The 23,955-nt window shown below is 42.8% G+C and overlaps 2 protein-coding genes across 10 annotated transcripts in view; one reads left to right on the top strand and one right to left on the bottom strand.

Moving 5' to 3' along the window:
* The window catches only part of vwa8 (von Willebrand factor A domain containing 8), a 74,024-nt gene extending 54,544 nt beyond the window's left edge, over positions 1-19,480 (bottom strand). The window contains exons 1-14 of the mRNA XM_069712073.1: positions 19,240-19,480; positions 17,922-17,999; positions 17,656-17,786; positions 15,811-15,921; positions 7,684-7,851; positions 7,163-7,327; positions 6,035-6,084; positions 5,810-5,918; positions 5,596-5,700; positions 5,328-5,456; positions 4,408-4,542; positions 4,235-4,312; positions 1,867-2,027; positions 1,559-1,672 (exon numbers count right to left, since the gene is read on the bottom strand). Of these exons, the coding sequence (XP_069568174.1) occupies positions 1,559-1,672; positions 1,867-2,027; positions 4,235-4,312; positions 4,408-4,542; positions 5,328-5,456; positions 5,596-5,700; positions 5,810-5,918; positions 6,035-6,084; positions 7,163-7,327; positions 7,684-7,851; positions 15,811-15,921; positions 17,656-17,786; positions 17,922-17,999; positions 19,240-19,378 (1,673 nt within the window). The 5' untranslated portion in view covers positions 19,379-19,480. The remainder of the gene's footprint in view (positions 1-1,558; positions 1,673-1,866; positions 2,028-4,234; positions 4,313-4,407; positions 4,543-5,327; positions 5,457-5,595; positions 5,701-5,809; positions 5,919-6,034; positions 6,085-7,162; positions 7,328-7,683; positions 7,852-15,810; positions 15,922-17,655; positions 17,787-17,921; positions 18,000-19,239) is intronic.
* A 759-nt stretch (positions 19,481-20,239) lies between these two features.
* The window catches only part of dgkh (diacylglycerol kinase, eta), a 65,254-nt gene continuing 61,538 nt past the window's right edge, over positions 20,240-23,955 (top strand). For 7 of the 9 annotated variants that reach the window (XM_069712120.1, XM_069712121.1, XM_069712118.1 and 4 more), the window contains exons 1-2: positions 20,240-20,588; positions 21,919-22,083. In XM_069712120.1, coding sequence (XP_069568221.1) covers positions 20,541-20,588; positions 21,919-22,083 — 213 coding nt within the window. In that variant the 5' untranslated portion in view covers positions 20,240-20,540. Of the gene's footprint in view, positions 20,589-21,114; positions 22,084-23,955 lie in introns of those variants that run through there. The other 2 variants (XM_069712117.1, XM_069712128.1) reach the window with 2 other exon arrangements.

Here is a 23,955-nt window from a genome sequence, read left to right as displayed (position 1 = left end):
GCACAGACACACACATCCTGTTGCCGAGCAACACGCTGTTTCGCTACACCAGCGACCCCACGTGTTGACCTGTATGTTCAGGGAAAATAATTAAACCTGGACGGACACACACACACACACACACACACACACACACACACACACACACACACACACACACACACACACACACACACACACACACACACACACACACACACACACACACACACACACACACACACACACACACACACTTCGTCTGAGCCACAGGAGTGGAGGAGGAGGAAGTGGGTTTACTTCAGCCCAGACATCCCACCACAAACATCCTTCCTGCCAGTTTAGGTGGGTTTTTAGGACGCACACACACAAACGCGCGTGTAAAGACACACACAAACACACTTCATGAGTCAAATGCAGGGGACAGATAACATCAAGACCAACAGCAGTCATTCACATACAGCTGGGGTAGGCAAGTTTTTTTTCGGATCAACGGACAAAAATCATTAATTTGTAATTCAAGTAGTCTGAAGGAACACTGGACTTCTGCCCCACCTCTTGGCTTTGTATTCAGGGTTAAGAATATCTAGCTAGTGAAGGAGACTAAAGGCCAATGATGGGTCATTTTAGGGAGAGGGCAAATACTATTGGCTGTTCTACAAATGCTGATGCTCGTAAACATCCTCTCGGATTTTAAACTTCATTTAATCTCAGAAAATCAGGAAGAAAAAGTTGGTGTTCCAGCGCTGTAAACAACTGCCTACGCTGCAAAGAAACTCCAAAAAAGGAAGACAGGCTTGTTAAAAAAGAGTCTCCTCCCCTCTCTGACCTGAGAGGGGAGAGGCTGAGCTACAGGAGCACAATTGTCTTCTCAGATTCCATTCTGGAGGTGTTTCTTTGTATTTTTTGTCTCATCCAGAACTGCCTGACCCAATTTTAAAATGCTGTTGAACTGTTTTATAAACCACTGCAGAGTGTTTAGGTGTGTAATAAGCCTCCAAAGTCACAGACAGATCCAAGCTCTGTTTTCAGTCTGAACACCTGGTCACACACCCACCCTGAGAGGCCTCAGAATGAGTTGGGTGTAAGAATACTGATCCAGAACGGAGATATTACAAAAACTTAGAATACCCGGGACTCTCAGCTTTCTTTATGCTTACGTTTTTGTTTTTTTCTGCCCCGATCTCTGTCCGCACCTCGAGATATACCAGAAACTGAGAGGTGTTAAGGGTGAGAGGCCTCGTGGTTTACCTGGGGTATTATTCTTGTCTTCACTCTCTGCCTCCCTCTCAATTTTGTCTCTCCCCTCTCAGAGTTTTCCCTCCTGTTAAAACACTAATGCTGAGTGCACTTATTATAGTCTTTGAAAAGCAGAGACCACAACTGTTGAGTCTCAGAGTTTCAATACAAATTCAGAAATGCTTCTGAAATACTCCTGACTTCTCTCACACCTGTAACATACTGTGTGCTGTCGTGTGTGTGTGTGTGTGTGTGTGTGTGTGTGTGTGTGTGTGTGTGTGTGTGTGTGTGTGTGTGTGTGTGTGTGTGTGTGTGTGTGTGTGTGTGTGTGTGTGTGTACCTCTCTTGCAGTTGTTGGTCATTAAACTGCAGTTGTTCCTTCAGTTTCTGGTATCTGTCCCACCTCAGCAGCCTGGTCCCATCATACAGATCCAACTCCCGATCCTGGAGCAACCTGGGGCACGAAACACTGGAGTGAGCTGAGAAGTATCTGTGCGTATGTCTATGTCACTTACAGCACCAGTTCCCTTTTTTTAAAGCAGAGGAGATTAAAATTGAGCAGCACTGGAGAACTACGAATAACAACTGTCATTTCAAAATATCCCAGCCAGTAAATGATTGAGATGGAATATTTTGTAGCAGAAGTACCTCGACAGCACGGCCAGGGTTCCCAGGTTGACCCTGTGTACACCGTCAAGGATCAGCAGCTTGCCCTCGATGGCGGCAGTGACCAGTGGAGACGGCCTCCACGCCGTGTCTCCGTTTGGGAGAGTGTACCTCTGCTGCAGGAGGTCCCTGGCTGTCATGTCCTGGAAGCAAAACAGAAAGGCATGAATGGAAGATGGGTAAAAGCAAGGAGGAAAGAGAGAGAAGGTGGTGGTGTTGGAGGGGGGGGGGGCAAAGGAAGCCAACAAGAAACGAGGAGAGGAAGAGATGAGGTGACAAAGCTGAGGGAAATGCAGAGACCCAGAGCATCGTCAAAGGTCCAGTCAGACTGGATAAAGAAAGATTTTATTGCAATCATACACCAGATTTCCACTTTTGTCTCATTTAACTGTCCCCCTACATGATCTGGCCCAGCTGCTAAATCTAATATCTCTGCTTTACAGAGAACAGTTAATGACACATTTCTGTTCAGGGGGTGGGGGAGGGGGGGGGTCTGTCGAGCAGGACTGTCATATTCACTATCACGCCACCATGTCACGGCAGAGACGGAGGGTAGATTAGAGAAGACAAGTGGAGTTGCACAGTTTGTTCCAGGCAGTAATACTGAGCTGCTAACCGCTCCACAGCAACAAGACCGTTAGCATCAAATCAGAAACAGGCCCTCCTTTGATACTTGTAAATTAGAGAGTGAATAGCAGCCTTCTGACAATGAGTCAGTGGACTCTGATGCAACAGAAATGAACCACAATTATGTTACATTCAATTTCATCCCAGCAATACTGGGCAGCCTGCTGCAGGGACCACCGTGGTGGGAAGGGTTAATGGGAGCTGACAGAGTGCCTGGTCTCCTCAGCCACCAGGACTAAACACTGTCTTGGTCTCTCAGTGGTTCTGGAAACCAACCAACGCCACGACAACAGAAAAAAAAAACAGCAGTCGGTGTTCCGACATGCAGAATATCAAGAACGTAGATGGCACTTCAGACGCCACATACCTACACAGAATACTCAAATACTATAAAATCAATCAGGTCGACGGAGAGAAAAGAGTTATTCCCTGACTGATGCTGGAGGTTTTCTGCCTCTCGCTGCCAGTGCCAGTGCCTGTCGGTGTCTGATTCACCCAATCAGCTGGAACAAGAGGAGCATCACTGCGCTCATTCCCTTTTTCCTTTCAAGCAAAAGATGCTTAACAAGGCAAAGTGTAATCAGTAATCTGTGGTTCTGACTGCGTACACACGTCGGACATCTTGGTGAAATTCAACCATTCCTGCCTGTTCTTTTAAATGTTTCTGTATGATTCTGTATACGTAATCTTACAAATACATTCACATTTTCTATTCAAACTTAACCTTTAGCCTGCTCTGTTAGCACTTTTACAGATAATATTTTTTTTATTTCTGCATATACAAATCTATGTTCTCCCCACTGAAGGACAAATGCCAAGGCATAATATATTTATATTCCACTCTAGCCTTACATATCACTTTGTTTTTCCAAAAATGGGATTTTCAGAGCTGACCAGATGAATTGCCCGGCAAAGGATTCCGCAATTCCCGCAGCACAAGTCACCCGTGACCTCAGCGGACTAAAAATAGCTGCAGCATGATGCATTAATACATAAAGCTGCAGCACACCCGCTTCCTGCACAATCATCACCCAGCGGACTACATTCCACACACACACACACACACACACACACACACACACACACACACACACACACACACACACACACACACACACACACACACACACACACACACACACACACACATAGTCTTCAACCATAACCTCCATTATTTAAAACTTACTGGGCAACAAGTGGGATGAAGAATTGTGTCCATTCATTAAACGACGCGGTTACTTTTGCTAAATACGTAAGCTTGTGGTTTAAAAGCGACAAGTACGACAAAAGCAGAGCAAGTTTTGTTAAAAAAGAGGAGCTCGTTTCTGCTGATGAATCAGTTTCTATTTACGAAAACACACACACACACACACACACACACACACACACACACACACACACACACACACACACACACACACACACACACACACACACACACACACACACACACGAGAGCATGAACTGAAATCGCGGCTACAGGAAGTAAAGGATAATTTTGGAAAAGAAACAGTGTTCTTCATGTTTTACAATGTAGTTCAAAAGAGTGACAGATGGTAAAAGACATGATTGTTTCATGAATTATTTGGGGTCACAAAAAGGGACGCTGTGTCTGTTGGTTATGCTCCATTTCAGCTCTGCAATGCTTTCACAGATAACAAATGCAGATAGATGCCAACGTGCAAAAACATTTTGAATCTTGAATAGACCGGTCTTCATTTACCTGGTAGAGCATGACGGGCTCCGTGCTGTAACCCAGCAACTCGGCAAACTCTCTGGCAATCACTGACTTGCCACAACCCTGGGAAATACAACACAACTCCTGTTATTACAAGCAGCGGTAACATCCGCTATGTGTACTGTATGTGTGTATGCTGTGCAGTATGTGTCAGCTACCTTGGCTCCTATCAGACATATGTCCTTAACCATGTGTGACTGCATCATCTCGGCCATCAGCTGGGAGTGGCTCGGCGTGTTGATGAAGGTGGAGCTGCTGTTGGGAGGATGCAGCTCCTTGGTCCCTGCTGGAACCTGAAGTTTGATAAAGACAAGAAATCAAAAACAATAGTTTCATGACGATATAAAAGTTGTGGTTAAAATATTCCTTTAAATAAACCATGAATCACAGAATTATCAGCATCACAGCTGGCCACGAAGGAAACTCATATACTGTTCCAACAACTCAATGAGACATACAGCACTGCATATTAGGAGCCAAAAGGATTATTGGCACACAAAGATTAGCTTCAGAGAGTTAATAAGAATGAGATATATTCTTAGAAGAGTGAAGTGGATCTGTGTTTTTTCTGAAAACTCACAAACTCTGAAGCGTTTTCATCCAAGAAGAGGAATTAAAGACTGACAAAGATGTTCTCTTTACAAACTCTATCAATGGTCAAGCTACTGATACAGCGTGTCTTTGTGTGACAGCGCAAATGTCTGTGAAAAGTATGACTCAATGACGCTGTTTTGTAGTTCAGAATCGGAGGAGGGTCGAGTGGTCGCACTGACGGTCAGAAAAATCTAGTCCGACAAAATAAAACAAAAATGTTGCACAAACTATCTGTCTCTGTTGTTTAGTTCTTTTATTTATCGGTTATACAAAATAATAAACAATCCAATAATGTATGAAGACAAAAACGGCTTTGATAGATTTTAGGGATACAAAGAATACATTGTTTTGAGTAATGCTGTATGTAAACATAACTTCTCTGTGTTTACAAGAAAACTCCACAGGGCATCTTGAACTCCCCTCATAGTTCAGACTACATGGTCTGCGTCCCAGACTTGAGTTTTACACGTCAGTCCACTGGTACCTGAAGGGCGACGTCCTTGTCCGCGACACGTAATGCCACATCTGCACGGCCCTCGAGGTCGCTGGTCCGGGACACACTGACAATGGCGCTCGGTGCTGCCTGACGTCGACCGTCCAGCAGCTCGAATCGCTGGGGAAGATTCCGCAGAATCCACGGAGGACATAAATAATCTCATTTTATGGTCCCACCGTAACAAGCATGCACATTATATAGAAGCACAAAGCACACAGAGATCAAATTTTGACAGGCCGTTCACATCTCGACTCACACTCAGTACGCCCTCGACAGCGGAGCGCCCGTCCTTGCCCAGGATGCTGTTGTAGGGGTAAAGTCTGTGGACCAGCTGCTGCGAGGACAACATGGGGAAAGCATTCTGCAACAACACAGAACACACTAACATTGGAGACTGAAATCTAAGGGGATTTTTCTTATTTTTGAAGCTTGTGCTTTTGTTTGATCTTTTCCCCAGCGCCACGTCTCACCAGGACGTGAAGCGCAGGAAGCAGGTTGTCCACAGGGAAGTCAGGAAGGCCCAGGTTGGATGATTCCTGAGAGCACAGCGTCGTGGCGAGTGACAGCAGCTGGGACACCCTGACACACAGGACACAAAGCAACACTCCACATGAACAGCTACTAAAAAATACTCACATATCAAACGAGACATTTAAAAAGTTCTGAGCTTCAGCGCAGATCTACTTTTAAATTACCTTTCAACAGCAACATTTGGTCCTGCTGTGTACAACAACTCCAACTGGTCCTGGAAACACAAAGAGGACAATCGCTGCAGGTTTATAATCAAATATCTTGAAAGACATGCTTCTGAAGAGTGTTGGCTGACGAGACGATTAAACACGGTTTTAATAAAGACAGTTCCCCCAGTTAAAGCTTGTCACTAACTGCCAGTAACTCCGCATCATGCTCGACCAAGAGCTGAAATTGGACTCGTGGACTGACCACGCCAGCTCTAAGACATAACAAAGAATGTACCATTTTAAAGAAATTGCTACTTTTTAATGTCAAAAAAGGAAAAATACTCTGAATGTTATATTCTGCTTTTATTGGACATGTCTTAGCCTTCTGCATCATCTGTTGGTTTGGAAATGCCACTGAGGCGGACGAACGGCAACCACAACCAGTAAGCTGCTAGGAATCCCGTTAACAAGTATGGACTGTATCAGTACAGAGAAAGGCTCATTAATAAGGCAAACAGCATTTTTGGGAGTCGAGAGGCAACCCTTTGCCTCATCATTCAAATCTGGTAATGGATGTCTCTCTCATGTATGCTGTCCTCCAGATCCAAATTTGCAACAAGCCATTAAATTTCAAAACAAAACCCGTGCATAAACCAAGTGGACGTCCAGCTGGTCTGGGCTTTCTTTCTTTCTTCCATCTCTGGTGCGAGGTGTGTGGATATGTCCACTTATGTGTGCTGATTGTTGACTCTATGTTTACTCCTGTATGTCCCCGTGTGTGAAGGGATATGATGATGTGATGGAATGTCAATGTGTTTATGCTGCAAACCGACTCTCCCACTGGGGCAAATAAAGTTTCTGTTCTATTCAAAATAATATTGAACAGTTACATCAAACACTAAATTCAGCTGTAACATATTTCCAGTAATATTATTCACTATTTCTTCAGTATAACAAAACTCCAATAAATGTTTGCTCACAGTGTGTTATGTGAATTATTTGAGACCCTGAGGGATAAAGTTTCGCTCTTCCCCTCCTCTTCCCGTCCTCTTCCTCCTCCTCCCCCCATGTCTCTCCTTATTGAGACATTTTTGGTGGTGGGAAATTTTTGGTATTAGATAATCTGTAAATTTGAGGACTGACCTTGAATGGTAGGTAATAGATGTCTCTGGCCTGGAAGCGGGAGCGGAGAGGAGGATCCAGCGGGTTGCCCTTGTACTTGGGAACGGGAAGACCGAGAGCGATGACCCGAAAGTCCTCACTTACACGGACAATCTTCCAGCCGTCCAGCTCCTCTTTGGTGTGTTCCTGCACAGTATCAAGGTATAAAAAAAAACCCCACAAAAAACAACTTGGTTTCTACAATATGACTTCCTTTCATTTAACACATTTTATTTTGCAAACAATTTGTATGCACAAGGCTGCAGGTGCATGACTCAAAGTAACAAGTACAGATTATGACTATCACACAGTATTTATGGCAACTGCGTCTTTTCCTTACAAACCCAACATGAGCCCTGTAGGAGGGGTGTGAAATGTCTCTGCTTAAGTGGGAAGCCACAACCATGAAGAGGAATTATTTTCTTAAATGTGAAATGTGGTTGCAGGGGAGTGAAGTCTCTCACTCTTGAGACCAGTGTCTTCAACGTGCGTGTTGCTCTGACCTGCAGCAGCTTGTCGTAACGCTCGGCTGACATGAGGAAGCGTCCGTCTTCCAGCTGCATCTCTCTGTTCTCCAGCAGGTTGTTCAGGACGGGCAAGACGTTTCTCTCTGCTTTCTCCAGCCCCTCCAGGACCAGGACTCGACCGTGCGTTGCCGCCCTTACAGCACACTGCAGACAAACATACAAGTGGTCAAGACTGAGCAGTGAAATCAATTTCTACCTCAGAAATCATGTGAGATAATATGCTGGTATCAGGACAAGTTTTTATCTGAAGGTAAACCCACCCAGCACACTCAGTTCAAACTCAGATCAGATCTGCTGCTCCAGGATGACCTCTGACCCTGTCTAAATGTTGACAAGGTCATCTTTAATCTTTAATACAAACAGCGATCTGAGTCTCAATCAGTTCTTACTGCCTGCGTTCTAATGACAATGTGCGCTTGCAATGGACCCATTTCTGAGGATGTCCTCGGCTTATTGTGTTCAGAACATCCTCCAAAAGTTTCAAAAACAGTCTCAGCTGCTTTAAGAAGGTCATACATTCTACCACCAAATGTGGGATAAAACGTCTTGGGTTAGTGTGTGTGTGTGTGTGTGTGTGTGCGTGCATGCGTGTGCGTGCATGGAGATGCACATTTCTGCAAAAATCAAAAAGCACATGTGACGTCAAGAGGCAGGAAACTTTAGCTGTCTGGGTGGACCACAGAGCGAGCGGCCGTGTAATTAGGTTAACATGTAAATACGTGGCAGGTTGTGTGGGAAACAGAGCCATAAAACTATAGTGAGGACCAGATGCTCTAAATTTAACTCCTGATCCATTTTGGGCCCCAACGCTGTAATCAGATAATTGTTCGAAATGTAAGTGACGCAGGATGGCGAGAGAGTCGGGGAAGCACAGACGGGTCCTTGTGTTCTGTCTGACACTGACCGCGCAGGAAAAAAAAAAAAAAACATCCCGGCAGATTCTGAGAGGCTTTTAGCACTTAGGAATGTTTTAGAGAAGTGAATGGTGAGAACAGTGAATAGTATGGATGGATTTGAACAGAGGCTCGTCTCCGGAATAGACTGTAAATACAGCGGATGTGCTTTTAACTTATGTGCATGAACAAATAAACTTTGTGGGACTGGTTTATGTTTTGTTTTTTTGCTAACTGTCTGCAGGTAAGACCTCAATTTACAAGTCATCAGTTGAGCTCTTGTAAAACTGAAACACAAATAGAAGAGTGGTTGCTTTAAGGTACGTTCAGTCCTAAAACACAAGTAAGATTGAAAGGATACAAGCATAAAATACTCTCAAAGATTCTCTTACATTTTTTAAATAAAATGGTCTCGCACATTAGAAAAAAATAACCCCCATGATATTTGATTGAATAAAATACAATAATTCATTCTAACATGTGTTGCTGGTAGGTCTTAGTTCAGGAGTTGTTTTTTATAATTTCGTCAGAGTATAAGATCATCTTCAGTTTTGGGTTTGCTGTTGTAGCCGTACTTTTCTGATGTTTAAAAGTTCTTATGTGACTTTGTTCCGTTTTAGTCCAAACACCTGATGTTTGGTTTCTACTTTTACAACCTGTTTTCACCTTTCTACGTTTTTTTTTGTACGTGGTTCATTCAGATATAACCATGCCAGTGAGACACTTTGTTTCTTTGGCACACTCCAATCCAGTTCTTGGACTTTAAGTAAAATCTAAGAATTCTGTCTTTATTGTTATTAATGTGTTATTGTTGTCTTGTTTTTTTTACATGTTTTGCTTGACTGGTTTTGATGCTCAGTTGGAACATGTTTGTCCAAGGCACTGAGGGCTTTTACCCTTAAATAGGATCGTGTGGGTATTTAGTTGCAACATGTAACATACATATTGCCAAGAAAGTGCATCCAGTGAAATAATTGCAGAACAGAACTTTGTGCAGAGGCGAACTCTTGGAAACAAATTGGTATCAGTTCTAATTCAGCTCGAGTGGAGGTGGCAGGCTTTTTATTACTGTAATAGAAACTTATTTGCAGTGTGGGTTTGAGGTAAGCTGCCTTACATAAGAGGCAGCTAAATGGAGAGGGGTGATTGGAAATGTCAAAAATGTAACAGGCATGCGATTCCGTCCATGTGACTACATCCCTCGTACAAACTTGGAGGGGGGTGGGGGGAGGGAGGGGTGAAGGAGGAAAGGGAGAGAAAGAATGAGCATGAGCTAAAGAGACCGAAAGTGAAGTGGGGTGATGGGAGGGGAGGGACGGAGCGTAAGCACAGGGACTGACACGCTAAGCCTGAATATAGGGCTCCAAATCAGCACAGGGCCCCGAGGAATACTTGGTGTTCTACTTAACACACAAACACACACCTCCTACGACACCAAACTATTCTCAAAAAGAAAAGAGCTTTTCAAATTTGCACCCACACATCTTCGATCCTTAAAGCAAGCGTTACATACATTGCACCCCGGGGCGCATTAACACGCCAGACTCCAGCTCGTAAACCAGCACATGCCAGCGACACACACCCTGCCCATAAGATGGTTGGATATGAGGAAGGCCAGAAATAGGCAAATCCTGTCACACCTATTAGTATCATCAATAATGATGTATCTATGCATGAGCTGTTGCCATGGAAACAAACGACAACTGTTTTTTATCTTGATGAGAGGGTGGGAGGCAGATGAGCCTCGGGGTGTTGGCTAGCTTTGCTTGTTTCTGGAGAAGACAACCAGTCTTGATAGGTTCATTATTGAGTCATTGGTGGATAAAGACCAGAGGAGAGACAGGAAGCTGCTTAATCGTCGGGTTTGGACAGGACATAAATATTAGTATTTGTCCACAATAAAAACAGGGTAGATCTATTACGTCTATTAGGTATTTGGAATTAATGCTATATGATTGTGCACATGTTGACACTCTTGGTCCCCAGTTATCTCAATGAGCGAACGCAATGTCTGATTTAACTTCCCACTGCTACTTTGCTTATGTGTCATGCGAGCGGTGCGTTAAGGGCAGCCAGCAGGGCAGAGGCTGGATTTGTGGTAATAAAATAAAAACATAAAAAAAATCCATTGTTGCATAATGGTCAATCAAATCAACCCATTAGACCTGGAAGTTTCCCTCAAGAGCAAAACAAGGACTGAATATTATATTGTTTATGATGAATGATGTTATTATGAATTATTATTATTATTATTATTATTATTATTATTATTATAATTATAATGAGTAATGAATTAATGACTGGACTGGTTTCAGTTTCATTTCAACACTGTTGGGTACAAAATCAAAACGATGATCACTAATGAGGGTCACATCAATAATACAGCTCTCTGGTGTTATCGTTAAACAAACTGCTGTGACAAAAGCTACATCTGCTTCTCAAAGTAATCTGCACCAAGATGTCAGCACATGGAAAACACAGCTGCAGATAATGACACTAACAAATAGTCGACCAAGAACCCTTGATGCATGTCCCACCCTCCTGTCTCTTCTAACTTCCTGTCATCTTTCTAGTGTCACTGTTCAATAAAGGTCTGATTCATGTCGTCAGTTGCTGAGAAAGCATTCAAAACAGTCAACGTGGTTGTAAGTGTTTGTTCATCAGACTTTCTCCTGTTAATGTTTTTACGTATGTGATACCAGAAAAATCATCTCTTCTGCATGTGCAGAAGCACAACTTTAGATATTAGTTATTGGGCAAAGGGGATAATGGCTTTTTAAACTTAAAAAAAAAAATGCAGTCTGAGAGGTTTTTCTCCCTGTTCATTTGTTATTTATTTTTTCAAACGTGGATCAAAAACTCCCGAAACGTCTCCTGTTGCACGTGAAGGAGGCACAGTACCGTGACTCATCACCTGAGTTACACACACTTTTCTGACCACTGTTACGGGTGCATTTGAGATTTCACCATGCACATAATAGGAGAGCGCACATCAGAGTTTGTGTAAATCTCAGGAAATCAACGTCAGAGACCCTTAAAATGCTCCAGAAACACTACGGTAACGAAGCCACGGACCCGACGAGGTGATTTGAATGGAAATGTCTCTTCAAGAGGGGCAGAACGGCACCGACCGAGACGGAAAAAGACGCGTCAGGTTAAGAGTGCAACCCGGGCAATTTTTTTTGGTCATTTGCTGGGTTGTGAATTCATCCTCCAGAATGAGACTGTCAACACCGAGTTACAGTGACGTCCTGAGAGAAATCATTCCTGCAAACGACCTGAACTGTGGTGCGATGACACTTTGGATCTCCGGTGACAAAGCGCCACATAAGTTTGACACAAAGTTTGATGTGCGCTCTCTGCTTAAGCTCAGGTCCATGGTGAAATCGCAAATGCACAAAATGTGTGCGAGTCAGGTACTGATGATGTTAAAGCAGTATAACTTGTAAAATACTCAATCATGAAGGTTATATCCTCCCTCTGCTCTGTGCTCATCGTGGTGCTGCACTCCATTTGTGCAAAACAGGAGCAGTCTCAGAACTTGTGCATTTTTTTTGCTCCTTTGCATGAAATATAATAAAGTGACACATTGAGAGGCCGTGTGTCTGAATATGCAGAGACTAGAGAATGACACGACGTCCGATGACACAGACTGCTGAGTGAACATGCAAACAAAAAGCCTATTTGTGAAATGTTTTCTGGCTTTCAAAATACTTAAAAATCTCCACTATAATTACATTTTATTGTTTAGAATCATTATGGAATATTAGACAATATTGTTTTGATCTCTCACAATTTGAGTATTTTATGTAAAAAGTACATTAATAGCGCACAGAAATGTTCATGATTGTGTCCTATGTTACGCCCTGTATAAGGACTGAAGGGTGAATTATATTCAACAGGAAAGTTAGAGATGATTTTTTTTCTGGAGAGGTCTGTGTGTGAGTTTTCACCAAAGATACTTTGCCATTAATTGTATTAAAAGAATTCATGAGCATTACAACTATTAAATTAGAAAAACCTGCTCGAGCTGCCACAACAGCAATGTGACGGCCCTAATGTTTAAAGTGTACTGGCTTAAAGACAGGCCACTTATGAAATTATAAAAGCACTCGGTGCAGGGTACACTCAGGTCCAGTGTGTGCAGTACAATATTTTGGTTTTGGTTTTGTGACCAAAAGTATATTTACTTCTGAAGCCCAAGACATCGACATTTTACATATTCAAAAAAATTACACTTTCTTCAGCACTTCGGCACTGAAGACTGTGGAGTGACACTACAGTAACTGAACTCCCTTCCAGCAGCCGTCTAATTATAAGAAACTCTAACTAATTAGCCGAGAGTGTTCTTGTTCCAGAAGACCAGGTTTATAAGTAAAGGATAAATGTGCTGAAAATAAATCATGAAAAACTTCACCTCATTTCCATGGCGTTGATGTCTGAACTGTTATGCAAGCAATTTATTTTTTCCACACAGATGAAGCCATGTGCTACTTAGTTGTACATAATGACACGACTGAGTAAAAGTTAATTATCACAGCTTATCATCAGATGTCACTGCTGGCTCCTTGAGGCCCGGTGGCAGGTTTAATGATCAGCCTTATCTGGAGGTTTGTTTTCTGTAGCTGTGAGAAATGAATTGAGAGGAGCAGAGAACAGAAAGTTCTCCTTAGAGAAGCCAGACTAGATAATGAGAACTGCTGGTTTCTATGGTTACCTGACTTACAAAATCAACAGAGTGGGGGTGTATGTTTGCATAAAGCTTGATTGATCAGAAGGTGTCATGGAAGGGAACGGAGTGAAAATGGTAAGAGGGCACTGCTGTGGTGACGGTAAGAGGGCACTGCTGTGGTGACTTCATGTGTTGCTCGAACACCTGCTGGGTGTCCGTGGCAGCGATGGAGGACGCGCATTTACTGTTCCCACGCTGGAGGTACCGACGCTTTTACCGACGCTTCATCACAGACATGGAGCCGAACCCTGATTATTGTGATCTAAAATCACTTTTGATGCTCTGTGCAGACCGATGAAATTCAGCTGACAATGAATTGCCATCCAAATAATTATTAATGATTTAACTGTATCTTCTGTTCATTCTATGCCACTGTTGAAGCCCGATCATAGATGAATAAATATACCTTATGAAGAAGAGGAGGCCAGTGTTTGCTCCTCATAAACAACAATTTCCCAGGGTGCATTTAATTTAAATAACGACTGAAAAATAAAAGAACATTACTGAAATGTACAACAAAACTACTGACAGTCATAGACCTATCAATAATCCAAATAAATCATGGGGGCACAACAAGATGACATCACGGTGGAAAAAATAAAAATATAACATTTCTGTTAGTTTCATCCAGCTGCTTTTATACAGATGAAAGCAAACATGTCTCACAATTATGCAAAATAATTACAGTTAACTTAAATGAATGTGAACAGGCGACTATGTAGCAACTGGTATTGAACTGGAAATGAGCAATGCAGCTACACAATGTTTCCGTCTGGTAATAAATCCCTTCACAGCACTGAGCCTGACATTTTTAAAGGTTTTAACAATCTTTTAGTAGTTATTGGCTCCATTTTTATGTTTTTGGTTCTCACAGCTGCATTCGACACAGTATACCATAGTGCCCTCATTTTTCACCTGGAGTATTGCGTCAGCATTAAAGTTGCTGCTCTGGAGTGGTTCAGTTATTATTGGTCTGACACAAGTTTTTCTGTCAGCCTCTTTGACTCTGTTTTCTCCTCAGTGTTTCACCCTTGCGGTGTCCTTCAGGGTTTTGTTCTCTGGTCAATCATAATTTCCCTTCATGTCCTCCCTCAGGCTCAAGTCTTAGAAAATATGGACTCTTGTTCCACTGTTATGCAGATGACAGTCAACTTTACCTGGAAGGATACAAACTCTTTAAAATCATTGTTGGACGGTCCTGAAGATATCAAAGCTCAGATGGCCCGAAATGTTTTTAATTATAATGAGAATAAAACTGAAGTCTGAGGTCCAATCTTGATTTTTTTTTTTTTCAACTGAGGCTCTTGTCTAAGGTCACAGCCTTCTCATTGTGATGAGATGATTTTGAAAGGGTAATTCATGCTTTCATCTCATGCAGAATTGACTACTGTAATGGGTTTCATGTTGATGTTGGCCAACACCAACTCTCACATTTACAGTTGGTCCAGAAAGCAGCTTGTTTTTGTTTTTTTTAAACGGGAACACAAGTGAGAACACACTTCCCCCATATTGGCCTCTCTTCGCTGGCTCTTGCATGTTTTAGGACTCATTTTAGATGTTATTGTAAATGGACTAGCTTCAACCTATCTCTCTGACCTTTTACAACCACACGTCCCATCAAGGTCACTCAGGTCCTCTGATCAACCAAAAATCAAGTTGAACCAGAGGGGAACATGCTTTTACAGTTGTAAATCCTCTGCAAATAATCCATCATTAATTAGATGCTATACCTCAAAAAACAGTATGTCTGGGGGCGTGTCTGTTTGATTGACAGGTGTGTGGTGCGGTCAGGTGTCAGGTGGGCGGGCGTAGTGTCCTCAGAGAATGAGTCAGATCCACAGATTTCTTCTCCCCAGCTCATCCAAATACGTCACTTTTGGTTCCAAAATAGCACAATGACAACGGCCAAAATACCAACGAGGAGGCAAATCACTTTTGTTTTCTTCATTGTTAGGGCCTTATTGCTTTAACTTGGTGTTTTTATCCTGTCGTTTTATGTTTTTTTGCTATTTTGATTGTAAGGTTTGACCAGCTGTTATTTTAAAATGTGCCCATGTGTGTGTGTGTGTGTGTGTGTGTGTGTGTGTGTGTGTGTGTGTGTGTGTGTGTGTGTGTGTGTGTGTGTGTGTGTGTGTGTGTGTCGTGTGGCTCATATTCTTTTGGCTCCAGGATCTCCACCAGCACCCTTGTGTGACTAAGAATAGAGACGCGTCAAGATGATGCGTTTTTCTTTCTTTTTTTATTGGCTTCTAGACAACATGTGTGTAACCGCCACAGGAAACATACGCAGGTGGTGGAGACTGTGTGAGACGCACACAGGGGCACCATAACTCACTCACAGACATCCACATCCACTCAGAGGTCATTTAGTCAGTACACATGCCGTAACAATCAGATGCAAATGTTTTACACCAGCTTGGATTGATTTCAGGCCCTGCTTATTAGACCGTGTACCAGTCCAAAGTAAAAGAGATTTACCTGGTCGATGTAGAAGGCCGTCCCTGATCGGATCTCTCTCCTCTGTTTCAGGTCGGTCTCTGTGGTGTCCCTGGACAGAGCCACATACTCTACTTCCCGTTTGGTCAACTCCTAGTCAACAACAAGAGAAAAACTTGGATTCACACACTTCCAAAACTACTGTTTTAGGCTGATCTGTAAACAGCATGAACTGTAACAATAATGACTACCTCTGTACTTCAGAGACCCAGTGACAAGTAACGTTACAGCATGTTGAATCCAGAGTGTCCAGTGAATATCAACCCTGTAGCGTCTCTCCAGTCATGAACAACTAGAAAAGTATTGAACTGATTTTTCACCTCAGGCTTTGAGCTACAAGTCTGAAGAACCCAAACACGCTCACCAGATTTTCTGTGTTGAGAAAATGATTAAAAAGCAATACATTCAAATTCTGTTTCGCTTTTTTATATTTATTTGGTAACCCGACTGTGAAAGTGAAATATGAGCTCTGACGTTTTGTACAGACGGCGATGGAGGTTAAGGGAAGGAAAGAACACCGTTCACTGCAGTCTTTGGGACGTCTGTGCTCACAGATGCAAAAAACAGTAAATGATCCAACTCACATCCTCCACTCAAACCAACATCTTTTACCTTATGGTAAAAAAACAACAACTGTTTTTCCCCAAACACAATAGAGATTATAAACAGCAGTGATTAAATTATTCTATTGACTGTCACAAAGCATTTAGTAATACAACATTACAAATATTGCTTAAACGAGCATTTCAAATCTACTTTTCTAAATGAAACTGCACATATTGAAATTTTCTTCTAGTTTCAGTCCATAATTTTTGTTTTTATTTTGGGGGATTGCTGTGCGAACAAATATTTTATTTTGCAATAACTTTTCTCAAAACCTGAAAAGCAATTTGCATTATTATGTGTATTTTTTTGTTTTGCAGTAAAAGTGTAGGGGGAAAAAAATATATTTTTTACCAATGCCCAAATAAAGAAAGAGATAAAGAGACCACTTCCTATGACAACAAGCATACTGCACATCAAAGAAATAACTTAAATATTTTAGTTCTCACAGTTGTGAAGTTAAAGAAGCACGGGGATGATCTATTGATCAACAGACAGCCTTTAACATAGAACACAAAGGTTTTAGCTTCTGGACAAACAAGTGCTTTGAATCACATACTCCAAGCACAAAAACAAAGTGCAGTCTGAACGCATACTGCATGATCACACTGGCACAGAGATTTCCCAAAAGTCACATCACTTCCTTTTGTGCCATTTTTTTTCCAGCCAACCAGCTTTTGGTTTGTTTTGATGATGAGGAGAGTTTGAACTGACTGTAGATGAGTTATTTTTGTTGATAAAGCATGCTTTTCTTGGAACTGCACTCTTCGTGCTGTGATGCGTTCAGAAGAGATTCTGTTAAGTATTTTTTTATTTGGAGAAATGAAGGGAATTTTGCTAAATTGTAGGATCCTGCTAATATTGCAGAGTTTGCAGGAATTTAAATTATTTAACGTGATCGCAAACTTGCAATTTTGGAAATGTTCAGTTTCTTGATGATAAAATGAGGTTATTGACAGAAAGGTTTGTACAACTCGTGTGTTGTGTCCAACAGTGATGTCATTCATATGTCAGATCAGGTCTGGTGATGTAATTGGTTTGTAATAGTCTTGTTTTAGTTTCACAAACAATATATTAAAATGTTTACCTCTTTGTGTGTGTGTGTGTGTGTGTGTGTGTGTGTGTGTGTGTGTGTGTGTGTGTGTGTGTGTGTGTGTGTGTGTGTGTGTGTGTGTGTGTGTGTGTGTGTGTCTATTTGTGTGTGTATGTAACGTGAGCACTCACAAGGTACTGCATCGCTATGGATCGTCTCAGGGGTCCTGGGGGACCAATGAGAAACACATCCTGTCCCAAAAGGTCTTTCTGCATAATCCATCGTAGGTGCTGAACCAATGTCTGGGGCAGGGAGTCTGAAACTGAACAACCCACACAAAATAATCATTCAGTCATACCTGTATGTTTTGTTTAGATATTTCTAAGCATTCTCACACACACACACACACACACACACACACACACACACACACACAGAGAGAGAGAAAGATACATACTGTGTTTCACGGGAACAAGTTCTGGATTCTTGGGTGTTTTGAGTTTGTAAGAGATCTCGCCAATCGTCACCGTGTCACCTGCAAAAGAACGACCGATACGTCACAAGACAACAGAAATAATAATAACAACAATTCATATTATTCAGCCTTTCTTATAGTCCAGATAAGCAAATCTCATGTCACCATTTGCAGTTTTCTGTTAGTAGAGAAAGAGAGCTGCTATCCCCCCCCAAAAAACAAAACAAAAAAACAACTAAAACTTTGAAAACAAGACAATACTCACTGATGTTATGAACACATTTCTTAATTCCTAAAAGATCTGCTATAAAAAAAAATTAAAAAAATTACACAGAAAATCATTGAGATGTTTCCAAGAAAAAAGCTCAGGTGAAAATGATGAAATGAATGACGGCTGCTTGATTTTCATCTCCTTGGTGTTGTGCGTCCTGTCACACTGTGATGGCTTCGTGGGACATTTAAATAAAACAGCATCAGTAATATTCCCAGTAACAGATGTGTGTTTTGCTGCTGTGAAAACATCAACAAACAAAGAGGAACAGTTTCTTTGTTTGAAGAGATGCAACAGTTTGTTAACCAAACAAAGACGGCAGCAGAAGTAACATGTGCTTGTTGTTTTGGTACGACACAAGACAATTCGGTATAATTACTGTTGTATTCAAATATATATGACAATATCATTACAAATAAAGATTCATGTCCCATATAGTTTGCAGACATCTATAATAACATCTCAGGCTAAACAAGAATCGCAACTTGGGAAACGCGTGAAAAATGAATCTCTTGTTTCGCCAACGACACATTTTCCGTTCAAGTTTATAAACAGAATCACTAAAAGCAACCTGGAAAATATTGTCAAACGACCTGTGAAGCTTTCCGTGGTTGAATCAGAACAGATCTGTGACTCCAAAGTAACTCAGCTGATGAGTCATGAGTTCAAAAGCTTTAAGTGGAGGGATGTGATCAGTTCCTGGAGGGGTCATTGAAGGACGTCACGTGTGACGTCACACACCTGCTCTTAACCTTTCACCTCGTCCCAAGTCCTGCTCACTCTAACTCTGACCGCACATTGTTTGTGTGGACCTGAACCAACCATCACCAGGATGTTTGTCTCCCACAGTCCCACTGCTTTCCAAACCAGGAGAGCGAACTATCCACCGAGCCGGTGAGCTTTCCCCACGGACACGAGAAGCTGCATGTTTACTGTTTCCCTTTGAAAACGAACTCAGATAAACACGTGGGCTCTTTGCTCGTTTGCGGTAGTTGTGGTGTTGTGACCGGAACCGGCCAGGCGAGCTACCTGAGGACGTGTTGAGCAGTTTGACCTCGTGACTCCTCCACATCCAGCCGTCTCTCCCGACCACAGCGCCCAGGATGGTCCGCACTCTCCTCGCAGCGACGGCCGCTGCTGCGCCGCCACATAATATCTGGGAGGTCATACTGAAACGGTTTATGTCGCCATAGGAAGTCCAGTGTGAAATAAAAACGGCACGAGTCTTTTCGAGCTGCGTGTCGACCCCCCGGCTTTCATAACATCTGGCAGCTCGGAAGATAATAACAGAGGGACGCAGCAGTCCGGGGCTAAAGTCATCCGTGGGAGTTTGACGTTTGTTGACAAACGTTCCGTTCATTCGGTAACGCCGTGATGTGACTTCAACTACAAAGTGCCGTTTTGTTCAAATCAATAAAATTGTCGAGTTAATGTTTTGTATAAACATGCTTACATTCTTTATTCATTTTGCTTTTGATTTATTTAAGCAAAAGCCAGAGTGACAGTTCAGAAATAGACATATTATAGCAGCCTATTATAATTGTATCTATATCTATGATATGATTTTGATTATATTGATATCTCATGCCACTGTATGCGGTTCACCCAGTGTCCAATTTGAATAGTCCAATATGGTCTCTCTAACTAAGAATGGGAAAAGTGAGCCTAGAAGGAAGAATATTGGTGCTCTTCATAATGTTGCTGCAGTTTGTCTTCATCCACACAGGCCTCCCCATAAACCAGATGTTAGTCTATCTATTCATGGAGCATGTTTCATGAATATTGTTCAACTCAACTACGGCAATCAAAATGAAAGAATGATTTCATATGTGCAAAACGTGCAAAGTCCGCGTTGTTGAGGCAGGGTGGTCTGAGTAAGACGAGCCTATAGGAATGGGAGATGTGGGAGAATATTGGAGGAAAAAAAAATCGAGCTCTCTTAAGCTGAAAGACAATAGGCTCCTTATGAATTACGTCATTTAAACTACACTCATATAGCCTTCCTGCATGTACGCGCAAATATTCCGCCTCCACGCAGCGGGTGTGATCCCCGCCGGGCCAGGACAAACCGTGCCGAGCCGCCCGAGTTTGAGCGGGCTTGACATTTATCACGTGGAGCGCTGATAGGCTCGGCCCTCGGAGGGGAGCACCGCGGAGGGAGAGGGAGAGGAGCGGGGCAGGAGGAGGACGGTGGGAGGACAAAGCGGCGCGGTCCCAGCTCGTCAGTGCGCATATGAGCGGCGTAAGGGGCGCGAGGCAGGTTGTGAATTCCTCCACCTTTCAGTCAGTCGTCTCTTTTCTCCCCGGAGCGGACGCAGAGGTCTGGGACTATGGAGGATGTCTACCATTACACCCGCAGCCCTGCCTGGGAGGAACTGGTTAGTAAGATTCAACACGGGAGACTTTAAGAAAAAAAATCACTCCGCTTCTTATTTCACGACGAAGCTGCTCAGTTTCCCAAAGAAAAGAAAACAATTCGAGCTCTTGAGATGAATGAAGCGCATTTGTGTGTGTGTGCGTCCGTTGCCTCCACTTTGGAGGTGTTTCCTCCTCTGGCACGCAGCTCGTGCGCGTAAAGCGTCTTTTCCTGCCGTGATTTGTAGAGTGGACCGTCGTTCAACAACTCATTTACACTCCACTGTAAGAAGTCGTCATGTGTTTCTGAGCTGACCTTTTAGTTTATACGAACAAAACAAAACAAAAAGCGATAGTTTATAAGCCTAATGACTAACTGGTTGCGTTTATTGTCGGATAAAAGCTGTGGATGGAACTTTTTCTCTTCTCTTCTCTTCTCTTCTCTTCTCTTCTCTTCTCTTCTCTTCTCTTCTCTTCTCTTCTCTTCTCTTCTCTTCTCTTCTCTTCTTCCCTTTTGTCTTCTCTTCTTTTGTTTTTTGTATAATCCAGATGCCTGTACTGCCCATTTCCTTTTCAAGTCCCACCGTTCTGTCCGCTACATATAAATACATTTTGAACTCATGTCAAATTAATTTAGTCTTTCAACTGCATCCAGACCAGGAGTCACTTATTACGATATCCTGTCAAAATTAGTTCGACTTTTATATTTGCTCTTAAGCGTTGCCAAACCTGCAATACGATGTAAGATGAACAGAACAGCAGCCCATCTAGAAAATCGATTAAATGAAGACAATAAAACGATCGATAATAGAATAAGCCCACAGTATCCCATTTAATGTGATATTTTAGCTGTTACGAGTCACATGCAGGTCTCTATTTAGCATCACAAGTTGTTTTGACTTTAAAAAATACAAATAAAATCAGAGGGGTTTTCCACTTATTGTACTTTCGAGGCACTGCTGATGCACTGTTGTTGGTGTAAAACAGCCGCTAGGGTCTGCCATGGCACGGACAAGTCCTCCGGTTTACGGAGTGGATGAGGCGGTCTCTAGCCTCAGTCTGGACTGGCCGTGCAGGCTGGAGCCACAACCATCAGCCGAGCACGGACTGGGGCGGGGGGTTACACGCCGTGGAGCCCACCCCCACTGTGCCGCGACATGCTACATGCCCTATGCGTTTACCAGCCGACTCACACTCCAGAAAACACAGGCGTCTTTATCATAGAGGCAGCGAGAGATGACAGCGAGGAGAGACGTTTCCCAGCCGCTGAGCAGCTCTCGCCTCCAGGAGAGGAAGGGAGCGGCGGACCGGCCGAAGGCTAACCCCGACTGGTTTTATCCTTCCCCTCGACAGGAGCCGGAGAAAGGGCCGGCGTCCGCGGCGGGGATCCATGCCCATGTGGTGGGCGCTGTCGCCGGCTCCGGTGCTGCGGACGAGTCCTCCGACAGCGAAGCAGAGCAGGAAGGCCCCCAGAAACTCATCCGGAAAGTGTCCACCTCAGGACAGATCAGGACTAAGGTAAGACACGCTGTCTCTTTTTGTCTCCTTGGCTGTGTGTGTGTGTGTGTGTGTGTGTGTGTGTGTGTGTGTGTGTGTGTGTGTGTGTGTGTGTGTGTGTGTGTGTGTGTGTGTGTGTGTGTGTGTGTGTGTGTGTGTGTGTGTGAACGGCGGGATGTGGTTTGTGTCCGCTGGGACAGCAACACTGTGGCAGCTTGTTGATAGACTCTCGTTACTCGAATCAGCGGGTAAACCCAGCGCGGGGTTACCCCTGAGAAACAGCAGCACCAGGGTGCTGGATATGTCTGACTTACAGTCTGACCTTTCTGCTGGCTCAGACATTCAACAGATCTGTGTGTGCCTAATGATGTCTCAGGGACGAATGATTGGTGGTCTGCACTGATTTTCTCTGCAGGGTAAGTTTAAGTGTGTACAAATCACATTTGAAGTGTACCAGTGAACACTATAATTATTATTTGAAACGGGATTTTCATATCCATTTTTTATTCCTTCTTTTCTGAACTGCACAATAAGGGTTTGCCTCATTTACCTCATCACAATAAAAACACATGAATCAATCATTTCTATTCTCTTCATATAAACTATTTGGCCAGTTTGATATTACAGAAGATCAAATATTTGCATAGAAGGTTTAATAATAATAATAAGCTTAAATAACGAGTGGTGTTTCACAAAGAAAATGTTGTGATCCTCTGCATCCCTGCTTTAGATGTGCAGGACCAAGTAAGAGGATGCTGTGCACCTCTCACCTCTGACACCTGAGCTTTCTTGGCCCACTTATCTTTTACACTGTAAACGAGTGCCGTCCTCCACCTCCAATAGATCCACTTAATTATTGACTGCTCCACTCCACACGTCTACATTATTCAGCAAGGGGGTATTTTTAGAGACTTTGGCCGCTGGAGTGTCTGACCGTACATTTCTTATGCAAATCCTCCTCTCAGTAGGTCTGGTGCTCCCAAACGGATATGTGGCAGTGCAACAAATAACGATGCTTTTTAAATTAAGCAATTACTCATGCTTGCAGCAGCTTTATTGATAGTTTTGTCTAAAAAAATTAATTACATTTTTTTTTTAAGTTACTGGAGCATTTTGTGAAACTTGAACAGTTTTTGTTGTTTGTTCAACATACAAAAAAACTCATTCAGCTTTGTAAGATTTAATACAAAAGAAAGTAAATCACTAGATTTGAGAAGCTAAAACCTACAGATGCTGCTACTTCATACCAATATAACAGGCTTATTATGTTATTGTAAAGACTGCTGTAACATACACTGCAGTGCAAGTTTAAACAGATCCAGCTGGTGTCACTCACGTTTGTTGAAATGTCCTGAAGGACTGTTTATCGTCGGTTAATTTTTCCATGCAGGCACTTCTTCCTTCACCTGTTGCCTCTGAAGTTACGGCAGGAGCTTTAAAAGTCAGGTTGATGTGTGTCTCGGTGAAACACTTCTTGACTGCAGTGATGTACATTAACTGAAGGGATGCTGATTGCGTTGGCTGGCAGGGAACCTGATCTGTTCTGCCAAACTACGTAGAGCAAGCTGTAAGTCACTTTACTATTAGTTACTGCTGTCACAATAGAATAGAAACACTGCTACTATGATTGCATCCGTGTTTTTAGCATGTTCACATTGCACCAACAGAGGTCTCAGACTTGTTGTTGTGTGGGTCAGTGGGTTTCTTTTCTGTGTGTGTGTGTGCTGAGAGTTACTAATGGATCATGCAGGCACTGAGTCACTGAGTGTTGTTCCACTGGGTTGTTTGCTCAGCTCTGGACTGTGTTCACATGTATGAATGTGTGTGTGTGTGTGTGTGTGTGTGTGTGTGTGTGTGTGTGTGTGTGTGTGTGTGTGTGTGTGTGTGTGTGTG

This window comes from Brachyistius frenatus, unplaced genomic scaffold, assembly GCF_029030835.1.
Source record: "Brachyistius frenatus isolate BFR_SWC_R1_liver_20210118 unplaced genomic scaffold, ASM2903083v1 Contig_106, whole genome shotgun sequence".
NCBI lineage: Eukaryota > Metazoa > Chordata > Actinopteri > Embiotocidae > Brachyistius > Brachyistius frenatus.
The sequence above is the reverse complement of the archived record's forward strand: the minus strand, read 5'-3'. Positions and strand labels throughout refer to the sequence as shown.